Source organism: Anabrus simplex, chromosome 1, assembly GCF_040414725.1.
Source record: "Anabrus simplex isolate iqAnaSimp1 chromosome 1, ASM4041472v1, whole genome shotgun sequence".
In the NCBI taxonomy this organism is placed as follows: domain Eukaryota; kingdom Metazoa; phylum Arthropoda; class Insecta; order Orthoptera; family Tettigoniidae; genus Anabrus; species Anabrus simplex.
Genome location: NC_090265.1, coordinates 1553502575 through 1553519754, shown reverse-complemented (window position 1 = coordinate 1553519754; position 17180 = coordinate 1553502575). Strand labels below are relative to the sequence as shown.

Sequence of the window (17180 nt, the reverse complement as noted above, 5' to 3'; positions counted from 1 at the left end):
TGTAGGCTCTCGCCATATTCGGGGGAATTGCAAATGGCATACATTTTCTTGTTCCACGTAGTCAACCCTCTAAAGTAGACCGACCGCTGCCACAAGTGACATGGGGAGCCCATGAAACATGTTGGTCTCGAACATGCACACTGAAATAAGCGCGGTACACCTCACAGAACTTCGTACTGGGCACAATTTTATGTTTCACTTGTTTAGATCCAATGTAATGTCCACAAACATAACAAAACGCATCTGCTGCAATTTACAACGTCTGGATGTTGACATTTTTTGTTAAAAGACAACAATTCAATGTTACTTATAACCACAGAACTGGATCTACATTCACGTATGACAGGAAGACATTTTGTGAAAAATATCGATATATATCAATACAGTTGGCTTTTTAAAGAAGTCGATATATTGAACCTTTCCAGATGTATACCAATACTGATGGAACATCACATTAAAGCGATCTAGTTTTTTTTTTGCTAGGGGCTTTACGTCGCACCGACACAGATAGGTCTTATGGCGACGATGGGATAGGAAAGGCCTAGGAGTTGGAAGGAAGCGGCCGTGGCCTTAATTAAGGTACAGCCCCAGCATTTGCCTGGTGTGAAAATGGGAAACCACGGAAAACCATCTTCAGGGCTGCCGATAGTGGGATTCGAACCTACTATCTCCCGGATGCAAGCTCACAGCCGCGCGCCTTTACGCGCACGGCCAACTCGCCCGGTAAAGCGATCTAGTGGTGATCACCTTGAACAACTACAACTGCCAGAAAAAGTGGTAAATTCACAATTTTTCACAAATTGTTAAAATATCAAAAAGTATTGACGTTTGAAAAAAAACTAATGGCATATTCACATTCAGCACGTTGGTTTTATACAATAAGCACAAAGAAATAAATATAAACAATTTTTTGTTACATAGTGTAATCAGCAAAAACCAGGGCATTAGTTGTTGGGTCCTTTCTTTTAACTACTTTTAAAACTTCATCCATTATGATTATGAAGAAGAGTGGTGAAAGACAACTTCCTTGCTGGACTCCACTCTTTGTTTTGAATCAACCTGACCTTCCATCCTAGACCTGGACACAACTCTTGGTTTCATCATATAATCATTGTACTGGTAGTATGAGTCATCGGACATTTTCTTACATCTCAAACATTCCCATATATGCCTGTGTGGTAAATGGTCATATGCTTTCTCGATGTCCAGAAAAACAGTTTTAAGCATTTTCCCTTTCTCCTAATACTTTTCATAGATCATTCTGGTGGAAAAAATAAGGTCTACAGTTGATCTATGAGGTCTAAATCCATGTCATTCCTCCTCAAGCATAGGTTCAACATATTTTCTAATCCTGCTCTCAAGGATGTATTTGTAGATTTTGAGGCCATGCGACAGTAGAGTTACACCTCTGTAGTTTGTACATTTCTTCCTATCACCTTTTTTTTCAACAATGGTATGACGACTTCCTGCTTCCAGTTATTGGGTATTACATTCTCTTTCCAAATTCTGTTCAGTACTCTGTACACCCACTATTGTTCAACTTTTCCTAGTGCTCTGATCATCTCAACATTAAATTCATCTGATCCAGCTGACTTCTTGTTTTTCAGTTTAGATACTGCTGTTTCCACTTCCAACCATGTCAAATTATTGGTATTTGTGCTGCCAAAATCACAAGGTTTGTCATTTAAGGGAGTGACATTGCCATCCCAGTTCTGCAAAGTTTCAAAATGCCTTTGACTCTTGTAATATTTTGGTTTTATTCCTACACACCTCACCATTAGGAATTTCTACAGATTAATGACAAATATTTGTCATATTATTAATAACATATTGTTTTTTTGTATTTAGATTATTTCAAGGCTGTATTCTTGTTATATGCTAATTTGTTCTTTACATTTTTTCTTTTTGTTACTGAAGATGAAACCAAGGTATCAAAACTAATACAACAACATGAAATAAGTATTTCTATCAAATACTGGTGTTGATTAGGTGGAATATCTATCCCAATTTCTTTAAGGAACGGCCTTAAGGTGCGATGTGTGCAGACTTTATTCAAATAAAGTAGAAGATGCATTGTTTTAACGTTAAATTGTTTGATAATTAACACAGTGGATTGTGCTCTGTTATTTATCCATTCTAAACAAACTATGAAACGAGTTGAGAACTAACTCTCTTTGTTCCGAGCAGGGTTGGGAGTTGTGTACTGCACTGAGCTTGTGTGTGCTGGCTGGAACCTGCACTCAACTTCAATGTTGTTCGTAATGAGAGTGGTGAGAGAAAGTCAATGAGCGAATGGTGGGGATGTCGAGAAATACAGCCTTCTTGTATGCAGCTTCTGTCCCGCACAGCTCTCTGTAGGAATAATCATTCCCTGCTTTGTATAACCAGTCAGGAGCAGTATCAAGCCAACTGTGGTGGTTTTAATGTTTTATCAGCATGTTTATATGCACTTTGGTGACAATTTGAAGTATCATAAATCTTACCAACACCGAATATCTGATAGCAGAAACACTTATCATATAGGATGTCTAAAACAGCAAACCTACGCTTTCCTACTCCCATATGCAAACTTTTTGGAAAACAAGGAGTCAATATTCTTGTTGATTTTCTCCACAGAGCTAAAGTAAATAAACCCAATGAGGAAGTATAGAAGAGCAGGGAGGTGCTAAAAATATTAATTGATGCTGTTTGCTTCTTGGCTAAACAAGTACTTCCTCCGAGGGGCCATGATGATTCAGATGACTTTTTGAACAAAGGAAATTACATAGAATTTCTGGAGGCACTGTTATGGATGCTCAAGTATGGCCGATTCAAAATTTGGTTTCCTTAGCTTTTGTGTCAACAAAAGTAACGTTTCCAGATGAAATTCTATACAGGTTATAACCTGTAGGAGCCTTTTATTCTGGACCAGTGGGTTATTAAACATTATTTTATGGTCACACTTTTAGACAATGAATTGGAGGTTACCGGTATATTTGACCATGTGCGACTGCCAGGAATTACTTTGGCTGCCGTTTTGAATCCTACAAAATTTCAACCAACTTGAGTGATTGAGTCGAACCTTAAAGGTGCGAGTTTCAATACTCATGACCTCTGCGCGCTTAAAGATGCGGATACCAGTCCACTTTCTGACATATTTTAATTTAGTCTTCATCAGTAAGGAATTTCACAATATTTTCTGTATCCATAACTAGGCCATCACAAGACAAATGTGTAGCACGCTTTTCAACTTTACACGATTATGTTTCTAATGCAGTTATAGGTTATCACATGACAAATATTTGCTACACTTCACTGTACCACTCAAAACAAAATAAAGTTATAACTTCTGGATGGAATGTGAAATACAAGCACAAACAATAGGCTCACTGTGTTATTCAGGAAATCTCGTTGATAACCGGCAAGTAAAACTGAACATTCCTAAGGCTAACAGCTTGCTGCCTTAAAGTGCATCTTATCCTGTGAAGTTCAGGAATTCAAGGCCTTTTCCTGTAATCACGCAACTGTGATAACGGCTCTGACCCGAGTTGGAAATCATATTTCTTTTACGAGGGAGGACAAATAACATTTTTCAGGACTAGGGAAAATGTGATCGTACTAAGAGGTAATAGCACAAATTGGTGACGTGATAAGCAAAGTATTTTGTTATATAGATTTAATACTATGAGAATCAGGACTTCAAATTTACAACGTACTAAGCGGGAAAACGTGTTAATGAGGACCACAATAACGAGGTTTCACTATATTTCATTTATATTTTAACTCCCAAAAATGTAGTATGTAAATATAAATAACTGCTGAAATATATGACACCTTTTTAATATATTATCTTTTTTTCTTGCCATTATTAATACTCTTATAAGCAATGCATCTGTATACGCTATGTGAAATTATTACATGAATGAATGAATGAATGAATGAATGAATGAATGAATGAATGAATGAATGAATGAATGAATTAATTAATTTGTCAAGAACTTGTAAATAGTAGATTGTCAACTGTAGCATCATATGCTAAATAAATAATAATAATTCATAAATTAGAATAAAATGATTGAAAACCTAATTTTTCTAAATGCCACTAGCAGCACACCTCATTATCAGGGTCAGGATACACCACTGATTAAAGTATACCCATTTCTTCATTTTCTGTGCTTTGGAGCCTGTTGAGGCATGCTACCTCTTCTGCTTCTGTAGCCAGCTCTCAAAATTTGCCACTTTTTGGCATAAAGTTTTGCTAAAACAAAGAATTACAATGTTGTTACAAAAGTACTGAAATTATTCTTGTAAGGCACCTCTTTGTGTTTAAAGGAAACAGGGGTGTCCATTAAATTTCTTAACTATGCTAGAGGTTAAGTGATGATTTTGTTTCAAACTTATTGTATATAAATTAACGAAAACAGAACTACTTATTATTTTCACTTAAATGCTACTAAGATATGATTAATAGTGCTTACCATTTTTGGTCTTGATTCTTGAAACGATAGAATTCTGCATAAACTCTATCATATCCCTGTTGCTATACTCAGGAAGCTTCAGGTTGTAAAGCACTTTGTTTCCTTTACGAAAAGAAATTAGCTGATCCATAGGTTTTATGGTGATGATGTGATAGGAAAGGGCTAGTAGTTGGATGCGGCCGTGGCCTTAATTAAGGTACAGCCCCAGCATTTGCCTGGTGTGAAAATGGGAAACCACGGAAAAACATCTTCAGGGCTGCCGACAGTGGGGCTCAAACCCACTATCTCCCGGATGCAAGCTCACAGCTGTGCGCCGCTAACCACACGGCCAACTTGCCCGGTGCGACTGCTATTGGTGGACTCTATAGGATCATGTCTTAGGTCGGCTGATCGCAGTCATTTGATCTCTACGGTGACATCCCCCTAAGGCTTCACATTCACAAAATATGAGCTCAGCAGTTTCATCTGCTGTATGACTTCTAGCACGAGAGGGATTCAGAGCGATTTCAATCCTGTGTGGATGACACTTTAGACTGCAATGACCAGTGAGCAGATCAGTTGTTCATATCAGATTTCTTCTGCTTACATGCAGTAGTTTATTTGCCCTACTTTCATTATGTGAGCTTTTGTGTATCTGCATCCTTTCGTTAATTACCAGTAAAAGGCACGTAAGTTACCTCAGTCGGAAAGGGATCCACAAACTGGGAATCATCACTTGGACACTATCACTGAGCCACTGAGGTAGCTTATTATTGTTTTGGAATCTTGTTCAGACTACACAGCCTTTATGGCACGAGGGACTCTCTATAAAGGCAATGGTGGTCTTTTGTACTCACACTACAAAGAAAAACAGATGCATTTTTCCTTAGGCCAATGCAGAAAAAGGATTTTTCCATCAACTCTCCAGTTTCAAAGAGAGACCTGCCAGATTTAACGACAGCAACAACAACAACCACCCGCAATCTTGGGATCTGGAGGCTGACACCCTACCACTGGATCCACAGAGAGCTAACATCTGGTGAGATGTGCTTGGTGATCAAGAGCCCTTAGTTCAATACTAGGCTCCTCTCTACTACCTTTCATTATTCCTATTTGAGTGCTGGGCTGAGTAACTCAGATGGTAGAAGCACTGGCCTTCAGAGTCCAAGTTGGTGGGTTTGACTCTGGCTCAGGCTAGTAGTATTTGAATGGGCTCAAATACATCAGTCTTGTGTCAGTAGATTCACTGGCACATAAAAGACCTCCTGCAAGACCATATCCCGAGATCTCCGAAAACCATTATACAAATACAAGAGCAATCTTTGTCATAATACTTACTTGTTGTAATCGGCATCATCACTTTCCTGATAAAGATCAAGCTCTTGAGAGGTAAGTAGAGTTTCCTGCTCATTTGTCTCCAGCTGAGCCAACAAGGTCTCACGCTGCAACTGCAGGAATGGTAGATTGAAGAACTTATGAAGTAATTTCAGCCCAAATCCATTACGCATTGATGCCTCAGCATAACGGACCTGTGCAGATCCTGGTGGCCTGAAAGATGAGACAAATTAAGGAAAAAAACATCATGATAATGACAACATTACACAATGATCAATAAACCAATAACTGTAAAAAGCAAGAGATACCCACATTGAAAATAAATGTAAATATTAAAATTACCTGTTGAAACTTTCGATGAAGTAGGTAACATGGTCAGACGTAATGGTACGGTGATGGGACATGTCACAATGATTAGCCAGAACTAAAACAGGAATGTGATTAGGGACCTTTGGCAACTCACGCTGAATGTAGTCGAATGTCCTGTTGGAAAGAAATATTTTCTGGTTACAGCTGCCTACAAAATAGCAAAGATGTTATGCAGTCATACTTTTCATTGTTGTTTCATTAGTTATACGAAGCCTGTTCTATTAAGACGTTCATTAAGATGTGCAATTGCCTTAAGTTGGTACTGAAATTGCTGAAGACAACAGTACTAATATAATAAAACACACATTTACAATACCATATACCTCATGAAGTATAATTTCATTATTATATATTTTTTATAATAGTACATTTGTAACAATTGATCTATTGCCTATCCACAGCAATTGAGTACTGCAACCAACTAAAACAGTACAATTTTAGAATTATTCTGAATATAATATGCCACTGGTTCTTAGAATAAAAAGTGTAACATTATGTAACCTTATATAGTAAGGATGTAAAGGAGAGGGCATATAGTCTCAGGTAAGATCCCAACTAGAGTATGGTACCAGTGTATGGGACCCTCACTAGGATCACTTGATTCAAGAACTGGAAAAAATCCACAGAAAAGCAGCTCGATTTGGTCTGGGTGATTTCCGACAAAAGAGTAGCGTTACAAAAATGTTGAAAAGTTTGGGCTGGGAAGACTTGGGAGAAAGGAGACGGGCTGCTCGATTGAGTGGTATGTTCCATAAAACTATTTTCATATTTTTTACCCGTATTCAACTTAATACTAATTGTTACAATTCTTGTTTTATTTTCCACTTAATTCAATAAAATGGTGGTATGTTCCAAGCTGTCAGTGGAGAGATGGCGTGGAATGACATCAGTGGGTGAATGAGTTTGAATGGTGTCTTTAAAAGTAGAAAGATCACAATATGAAGATAAAGCTGGAATTCAAGAGGACAAATTGGGGCAAATATTCATTTATAGGGAGGAGAGTTAGGGACTGGAATAACTTACCAAGGGAGATGTTCAATAAATTTCCAATTTCTTTGCAATCATTTAAGAAAAGGCAGGACAACAACAGATAAGGAATCTGCCACCAGGGCGACTGCCTTAAATGCAGATCAGTAGTGACTGATAGATTGATGATGGTACTATGCAATAACAAATGTCATATTTCTTCTTCAGAGTTGTCATAAATACATTATCCCAATAAATAACAATATAAACATTTCCTACAAGTTTATTCCTCTGAATACCGTAATCACTCTTTTTTTTAAAAAAGAGACCCAACATCCCACAAAGGAGAAGTTGGAGAAGTTGTCATTTTGCTACAAAATTCAGCATCCACATCTCAAGCAGATTATTTATTACCAGATGTGAAAAGCTTGCTGACGATTCAACAAGCTTCTATGATGCAATCAAAGAGATTTTGGCCACTTTTGAGAATTTGATTTGGGGGGTGTGTTACTGGAATGTATGAGGCTGGATATTGGAATTGATGAATCGGTAGTGTCCTAGGCCGTTCTGACCAGACTGTGAGGGTGTGCTGGGACCAGTGGGAAACTGAAGCGATACATGGTGTAAGTGATCACAAAGCTGTTTCCGTCATAGTTAAAATTAAATGTGATAGAAAGGAAGGTTGTAAAAGTATGAATATTTGGCCAGGAGTTTTCTACAGAACACACAATTCATGTAAGTTTAACCATTTTAAGTATTTTATTATTAAGCAAACTCCAGGATCCTGGCTATTTTGATCTTAGGTAGTAGGAACAGTGGCTGAAGTTGCCTAAAAATAGGTGAAACATGCCCCGCTTTTGACATAACAATAATGTAAAATTATTTATATAAAAAAAAAAGTATTGAAAAGGTGGATTCAAAAAATAAAAATTCTTTTAGATAGGTATACGCTGCTCAATACGGACCCAATGATGAGATTTATAACTTGTAATAATAAGCAAATTGCTCCCAGCTGTCAATGAAGAGATTACTTGGAATGACATTAGCAGATGGCTAAGCTTGAGTGGAGTTTTTAAAAGTAGGAATTATCTTAATATGAATATAATGTTGGAGTTCAAGAGGACAAATTTAGGAAAATAGTTTATAGGAAGAGGAATTAGGGAGTGGAATAATTTACCAAGAAAGATGTTTAAAATTTCCAACATCTTTGATATAATTTATGAAAAGACTAAGGAAACAAATTATAAGGAATCTGCCACATGGGTGACAGCCCTAAATGCAGATCGTGGTGACCAACAGCGTGAGGGCAGGTACACACACAACTGGGCTTAGGATGCCCCTGACTGACCACCAGGAGAAAGGATGTGTCTACCTGAACCATCTCCAGCTGCCCAGCTGAAGGAAATTTAGTTTAATGTTGCCCATTGCTTATTTTGCCGTTGACACCCACCCACTGTCATTTGTTTTTACTGTGATGTCGCAAATGACAAACCTGGACTGCTATGAACTGTAACCACATGAAGAGTTTCAGTTCTCTTTGTACATTGATGATGGCTGTGTTTGTATCTGGAAGTCTCGTACTGAATACCTCAATCCCACCTGCTGTGAGGTGACACCCCCACTGCTGGTGTGCTCAACCCATTGTATACGAAATTCCACCAACACTAGTATTGATACGAGGGGCATTGATAGCACAGTGATATGTGCAGGACATCCTGCAGCTGCGCATGTTGCCCTCCATGGCACGACAATGCTTGGCCACACACAGGAAGGGTTCCTGCAACACTGTCCGTGACCTGCCTAATAGCCAGATTCATTTCTCATTAAACATGTCTGGGACCACCTGGGGCAAGAACTTCAGCAATCTAGGAGTTTACATGATCTACAGGATCAGTCGCAGCAAATATGGCCAGATTGCCACAGGATACTATTTGGAACCTGTATGCCTCCATGCCCGCTTGTATCAAATCTTACAAAATAGATGAAGCAGAATGTTATGTTTACTCAATGATAATTCTGTCCTGCAAATGTCAGTATCGGATGCCCAGGAGATCCTCTCCGTGTGCTACATCCTGCTTTAAACCGTTCTCTTAGTACTCTCTGCAAAATAAAAGCACTACATTCTATTGACTGTCCAACTTCCCAGAACAATACAACCTCCTTCAAACTCACACAACTATTCTATACTTGTTCCATTTTAATAATGTTAATGTTATTTGCTATACATCCCACTAACTACTTTTATGGTTTTTGCAGACGCCGAGGTGTCAGAATTTAGTCCCGCAGGAGTTCTTTTACGTGCCAGTAAATCTACTGACACAAGGCTGACGTATTTGAGCACCTTCAAATACCACCGGACTGAGCCAGGATCGAACCTGCCAAGTTGGGATGAGAAGGCCAGCGCCTCAACCGTCTGAGCCACTCAGCCCGGCATTGTTCCATTTTAGTGGACTTGTAATCATTTTTCACGTACTTAGAGAATCATGCTTTGAAATTCACCTCCAAAATCTGCTAATTGATTATTGAGTAGCAACTGTCCATTTGCAGCAGACAATTATCCACAACACTCCACTTGTTGGTACAACACATTATGTCTCTTGGCATATTGAGGACAGGTATTTTCTATTCAGCATTTGATTACTTCCAGCTATTGCAGAGTATTCAAACAGTATGTACAACCATGTCCCAACATTACATAGTACAATACAACTAGATCCTTATCCATATCTGCCAACTTTTAGAAATCAAAAATAGGATTTTTTTAATTCTTGGATTTCATCAGATATATTGAGCCACGTTCTAGGTGAAAAAAGGACAGAATAGAAGGCATACATATCTACAGTTACAATCCGAATTGACCATTAAATTTAAAATCTTAAACTAAGAAAACAAAAATGGTTACAAGAAAATGTACCTAACAATTCTCATTTATGACACATACATATGAATAATAATATTGATATCACACTGACACACGCAGCAAAATGCGTAATAGTTCCCTTTATTAGACTATAAAATGAACAGAAATATAAGTTTATAGGAATCTCTGAACACTTAGGATAACATTTGTTATGTTTCTTGGCCATAACGTGAAGAGAAAATAGCAGAAACTGTCACTGACACAACTCCCTGAAATACACACAACTCATTAAAATTATAAGGTAAGAATGAACACAAACGCACAGAAATATGCGAAACTACCACATACAAAACAGATCAATGTGTCTTATACATTATTAACGTACGACTTTGACAGGGGGAAAAGCACAGAACCGGAAGCGGGACTAAACCTCCTTCCTGAAATTCTGTCAACGCTAATCCGCTTTCGTAGATATCGAAAAGCAAAAGTCGAAGATGGAACCCAAGACTTTTTGCAACTATACCTAGATGAGAGAGACTGAGACTTAACCAGATTTTGTGGTATTATGTCCAGAAGAGGGAAGATGGTAACTGGCAAACAGCAGATGAAAATGTCATGTACAGGTTCATGCGTCTACCATTTGTTCTCACGTGCAGTCCTTTCCTTCTATCTGTGACTCTATGTGAACTGGATTCAAGGTGCTGTAACACATACCCCACAGCAGCAGAACTCTTAGATCAGAGCACATTTATGGATGACTTCGTTGCTGGTGCTGATGACGACAATGGGGTCATGAGCTTATATTACGAAGTAACCTCTATGCTCAGACACATATGACTACCAATGGATAAATGGGCAACAAACTCAGAAACACTTAAGAGTGTATGGCAGTCTGAGAGATGAGATATCAAAGAAGAGACTGGAATAGAATAGAATAGAATATAATAGAATAGAATAGAATAGAATAGAATAGAATAGAATAGAATAGAATAGAATAGAATAGAATCATTTTTATTGTTGTTGTTAGGCAACTGGCAGTTGCAATGGACAGAGTCATATGTGCATAGTTACAAAGTATTACAAGTATCTCATTAAGCACAGAAAATAAATACAACTATATACACAAAAGTTAAAATAAACATAACACTATTCGTCCACGAGAGTGATAAATAACTATTAATTTACCAACGTGTTAGGATGGCGTTGGCCTTTATTACCCCCCTTGAAATACTGTTATTTTTTTTTTTCAAATTCAGATACTCAGTAGAAACTATTGGATGTCAATCAATTTTTAAGGGTTCTTTTGAAGTTACATAGGGGCATATCCTTTACTTAGGCAGGTAGTTTGTTGAATAATTTAATGCCATTATACCTATAGTTTTCTTGTGTTTTCCTCAGCCTAACATGTAGTAAATCTAAATCATTCCTATAGCTTGTGCCATATGAGTATACATTGCTGCGAGTTGTTAGGTCAATGAGATTTTCTTTAGTATTGAGTATACTATAATAAATGTATAATGAGGGAAGAGTCATAATTGCAATGTCTTGGAACATAGGTTTACAAGACTCCCTTGTGGCCTTACCTTTAATACATCTTATTGCCTTCTTTTGCCACTTGAACACATCTTGAGCCCCTGTTGAGTTACCCCATAACATGGTACCATATGATAAGTGTGAATGAAAGAATGGGTGTGTGTGTGTGTTTTTTTTTCCAGGTTAATTTACAATCCAGATACAATCCCAATAATTTGACAGAATTTTGATCATTACAGTATTACCTAAACCTGAATTAATGTAGATCATTTCTGCCTTGTTTTTATTTAGGATAAGTTTATATGTCTGCAACCAAGAGGATGATTTGTGTAGCATTTCTATCCTTTCCTCCTAAAGATATTTTAAGCCTCTATTGTTTGTTATGGTTGTAATATCACCTGCATAGAGCACTGACCTACAGGGTAAATTACCAACAATATCATTTATATACATAAGGAAGAGGGAAGTTCCTATAAATGAACCCTGAACCACCCCTGTTTTTACTCTGAGAGCCCCAGATCACTAATTTTCTGCCAGTATAATTTGATACCTGTCATTGAAGTAGGATGTAATTAATAATAATTCTAAATATCTCACGCCATAGTAGCTAAGCTTAACTATATTAGTATATTGTGCGGTACTGAATCAAAAGCTCTGCTGAGGTCTAACAGTATAGCACTTGTAATGTGGTGAGACTCAAAGCCTTGAATTACTTCAGTCACAACAGCTTCTAAGGCTTTGATGGTGGATTTATTTGTTCTGAACCCAAACTGTGCAGCATTTAGTAAATTATACTTTTCAAAATATATAGATAGCTGTTCCTTTATACAATGTTCTATTATCTTAGATATGATTGGAACAATTGAAATGGGTTGATAACTGCCTGGATCCATAACATCTCCAATCTTAAACACAGGAATTGTAACTGTAATTTTTAGACAGTCTGGGAAAGTCCCCTCAGCCAGTATCCAATTGATGAGGCAAGTTAGAGGAATTATTATTATGTCAATAATTTGTTTTAGAATAAAATTACTTATGCCATAGTAGTCTTCACAGTTTGAAGAATTTAGTTCTGAAACTATTTTGCAGACTTTCTTAGGGTTTATAACTTGCCATTTAAAGGGGAATCTGTTATTTTCAGGAGTTACACTATTCTTTAGTAAATTATTGTATGCAGTTTCATTGTCCCCAGAGGTGTTGCTGATATTCGTATGTCTGGCACTGTTTATAAAGTATTCATTAAGTACATTCGGTTCTATTGGCACAGAATTCTCCCTCTTTGCCCTCCCAATTTCATCATTTAGAGTTATTAATAAAATAATCATTAGCTTGTTGTTTTGCCAGTTGAATTTCCTTATGGTAGATTTTTTTAATGAGGGTACAATTTTCTTTATCTGTTTGTTTTCCTTGCTTTGCTTTATTGTAATAGATCATCATTAAATTCCTAATAGTTGCGAGGCGAGGAGTGTACCATTTCCCTTTATCCCTTTGAGTCTACCTGATCTGTTAATTACCTTTGTAGTTCTAGGACAGCACTCTTTCATAAAGTAACCTAGTAACTATATAAAATTTTCAGTTGCTTCCGAGGCATTATTAGAGTTTAGCATAATGTTTTCAAAATTGATGTGAATTAATTCATTTCTTAGCTTTTAAAATGTTATTTTCTCCCAACCTCCTGAAATGTTTAAAATGCCTAGTGTCATGTTGCTTTTCCAAATCAGTTTTTAATTTTAGCCAGAGACCACTTTGATCAGACAATATATGCTCTGTAACACCACATGTGAAGTCACTGTTTTGAACATTAGTGATTATGTTGTCCAGACAAGAATTTTTTCCTGGTGGGTTGATCATTGGCAAGATAGAAATCATGAGACCTGAGAATATCACAAAATTGTTTTCTTGATGGATGATTCAACTAAAATATTAATATCCCCTATGCAATAGATTTTGTAATTCCGATATCTCGCTAAGTACTCTGCACAATGATCCTACATGTTCAGAAAAGCATGACTATCAGAATCTGGTGTTGGGTACAGGGAAATAATTATCAATTTAGTATTTGTAAATATCACCCCTGCCACTTCAAATAAATTTTCTATACAGTACTCCTCTAAATCTAAACCAGTGTATTTCATATTAGAGTTTATTTTCCCATATATTGCAACTCCCCCATTTGAAATCCTACTTCTACAAAAATATGTAACTATCTCATATCCTGCTGGGATATAAAAACCAACATCATCCTTTACAAGCCAATGTTCATTAATACATAAAATATCAACTGGAAATGAATTCAAGAATATTTCAAGTTCACCTAGCTTATTTCTAATGGATTGAAGATTGATATGAAAAACAATAAGGTCTGAATTTACATAATGTTCTCTTGAAACCTTGACTGCTGGTATAGGTTGGTCCACTGAAAGATGTTGTCTGGTATTAATATTCATAATATTTCCTAGTGTTACATTTGACTCATGAGTTGAGAGCTTCCCTGGAACCCAGATCGTTGTAAACAGATCTTGATTTAAGGATCTGGGTTTTCTGGCAGGTTTCCCTGTATGTGCCAGTTTAGTGGTATAGGTTTTCTTAAATGCAAGTTAGTTTGCAAATCTGTGTTGATAATTGTAGCAATTTGTCTACGGAGAGTTGCTTTTCCATTACCATTCAGATGTAACCCATGCCTAGTGAACATTTGCCTGCCAAGACCTAAAGTATCTACTACATGGACCTTTCTAAAACTTTTACATAATCTCTTGATTTTTATATTTACATCATGTACAGCTTTGTTCACACATGAGTCCTCTAAAAGGTCATACCTGAGTGGAACATTAACTACAATTACTTTTGAGTCAGGTAGTTTGGAAATCTTACCTCTGAGGGTCGTAATTAATTTCTCACCTTCATTTGCAGCAATGTCATTTGTACCACTCACAATCACCACATAATTGTCCTTCTCTAGCAATGGGTCACAACTTGAAAGGACGTCTCCTGTTTTGGCACCTGGTTTTATTAGTCCTAAAACCTCAGTTTCTGGATTCTGCAGCTCATCCTTGATGCTTTCTGTCATACCTCGCCCTTGATTGTCTGCGTAGAGATGAATTTTTGGCGATCTTGACTTTCCGTTGGTTTTATTCTTCTGTGGGTTACCTCCACTGGATTTAAGATTATTCAGAAAACTTGATCTGTCTTCTTCTGGGACTTGTTGCAATGACTGAAATCTATTTTGGCACTGCAAAGAGTTTTTTCCCGGTTTTAAGTGGTACGTAGTTTCTTCTACGTGTTTAACATTAGGCCTAAAAGAGCTACGCGTCACTTCTATCCACGGCGATCTTTCTTCTCCAATTTCTTCTTTATCTTCCAGTTTCTTTATTCTGTCCCTTAAGCTTTCATTTTCAAATTTCAGAGCATATAAGTCTTCTTGTGTTGTATGTTGGGTATTCAGCCTGAAGACTGGTTTGATCACCTGCAGCTCCGCCAACAGCTGTCATAAATAGCCTAGGCATCACTGAAGAGGCGTACTAGGGAAATGAGGAGTGAGGTAGTTTCCCGTTGCTTTCCTCACTGAGTCAGAAGTTGCTATTACATATCAGTCTGCCAAGCCCACTGAAATGCATGCACCAACCGACCCTATGAGCAATATTTTCACACCATTCATAACAGGGACTGGCTGCATAAGCAATGGTATTACTAGCACCACTCATACCTCAGTCACTTTCATATTGTCAAAGCCAAGGATGAGACTGAGACAGGTCAATGAAAGTAACAAACTTGATATAGCCCATACCAGAAGACATAGTGCACTGTAAACGCTACATCTCGCCAGCAAAACACACCTAAAATCTTAAGTATAGTTTTGTAAGTCTCTCTCTCTCTCGTTGTTCGCCTCACTATCAGTTTGTTTACACTCGGGACATAGCCACACACTTTCTTCGATATCAGTCCTATTTACAATATTTGCACAACGAAAATGGTACCATTCATCACACTTTCGACACAGAATCCCATTTTTAACTGCTCTTCTACATTTGCCACATTTTTCATTGCATCTTACACCGTTATCCAATACAGATATTACAGACTCACGCACAGTAGCCGCCATGTTTTTCCAGTATTAGGTATCAGGTGCCTGTTTTTCGATCATTGGGAAATTACTGAAAAGCTAGCTCACATTCCTGCTATGAAACGTCAGCTCTTACAAGAAACATAAAGATATGATCCTCTGGGTTTATTCTCACCCATCTCAATTGTTGGAAAATTAATCTTACTGGATACTTGATGTTGAGGCATAGAGTGGAATGAGATTCTTCCCCATGATATAGCCTTAAAATGGCAACTTTGGATCTAGAGCATCAAACCGCTGTCACTTATAAACGTCCCGAGATGGACTGGAATATGTAAACAGATTTCAAACGCTACGCATATACATGTGTTTTGTAACACTTCTGAGAGAGCATATGGATCCGCATTGTACACTAGAACAGTAACAGATGATAATATCTCAATACATTTGGCCTGCAGTAAAAGCAGATTGTCTCTAGTCAAAAGGATTACACTCGCATGACTAGAACTTCTGGCCACTTTGATAGGTTCCCGCGTCTTGAAATATTGCTGCCAGTCGACAGGATTTGACAGTATGCGAGCTACACTATGGACTGACTCTATGATGGCCCTCGGCTGGATATGGAGTGATCCAAATCGCTGGTAGACATTCGTATGCAACCGCGTGACAGAAATTCAAGAATATCTATCGACGGTTCAATGTCGATACTGTCCCAGTGAAGACAACCCTGCAGACCTTTTGACGCACGGAATGTTAGCGACTGATCTCAATTCCATTATGGTGGAATGGACCACAATGGCTTGCAGAGACTCCCACTTCTTGGCCACAAGAAATCTCACGTCAGGAAGTATCACTACCAGAATCCAAGAAGGCAACCCCTCAAGTCATTGTAATCAGTGCCAATGACTCAATGATAGATATTTTACGATAGAGTTCGTATTGGAAGCTAATACATATCACCCGTTGGATTTTGCGTTTCGTGGAGGAGACACGGAGAAGGGTGCAGTATCCAAAGCATATGACAACCACAGAATTGGAAGCTGCAAGGCTATACTGGATATGCCGAGTTAAGGAGGAATGTTTCTGTACTGAGTTTGCTGCCCTGACACAAAACGAACCAATACCATCTACATTCAAGATTGCAGGATTCCATCCACTTCTAGAAGACAACCTGATTCGACTTGGTGGTAGGCTCCAGTTTGCAGATCTTTCCGAGAATGAGCAAAACCCCTGCTTCTTGATGGTTCTCATCATTTCACTAAATTATTGATAAATGAAGTGCACATAAGACTTCATCATATGGGAGTTTGTATATTGTTTTATTGGAATGGTGTCATTAATTCTGAATTTTGAAGGCTAGGCTAGTAATCAAGAAGGTCATTTACTCATGCCTTCCCTGCAAGATAATACAAACTAAGAGATGTGAACAGATAGAAGCTCCTTTGCCAATGGACCGTGTTAAGTTTCAACGGCCATTTACCGTTTGTGGTGTAGATTTTGTAGGCCTATAGTTCATGAAGGCCGGAGCTGCAGAGAAGAGATGCTACATCGCGTTGTTTACCTGCGCAACGACGAGAACCATTCATCTCGAGCTTACAACTGACTTGTCAACTGATAAATT

At 37.8% G+C, this 17180-nt stretch overlaps 1 protein-coding gene across 4 annotated transcripts in view; it reads right to left on the bottom strand.

Annotated features, from left to right (window-relative positions):
- LOC136858504 (rab-like protein 6) overlaps positions 1-17180 on the bottom strand; it is a 124320-nt gene that overhangs the window by 58715 nt on the left and 48425 nt on the right. For all 4 annotated transcript variants that reach the window (XM_067138098.2, XM_067138095.2, XM_067138096.2 and 1 more), the window contains exons 5-6: positions 6114-6254; positions 5775-5984 (exon numbers count right to left, since the gene is read on the bottom strand). In XM_067138098.2, coding sequence (XP_066994199.1) covers positions 5775-5984; positions 6114-6254 — 351 coding nt within the window. The remainder of the gene's footprint in view (positions 1-5774; positions 5985-6113; positions 6255-17180) is intronic.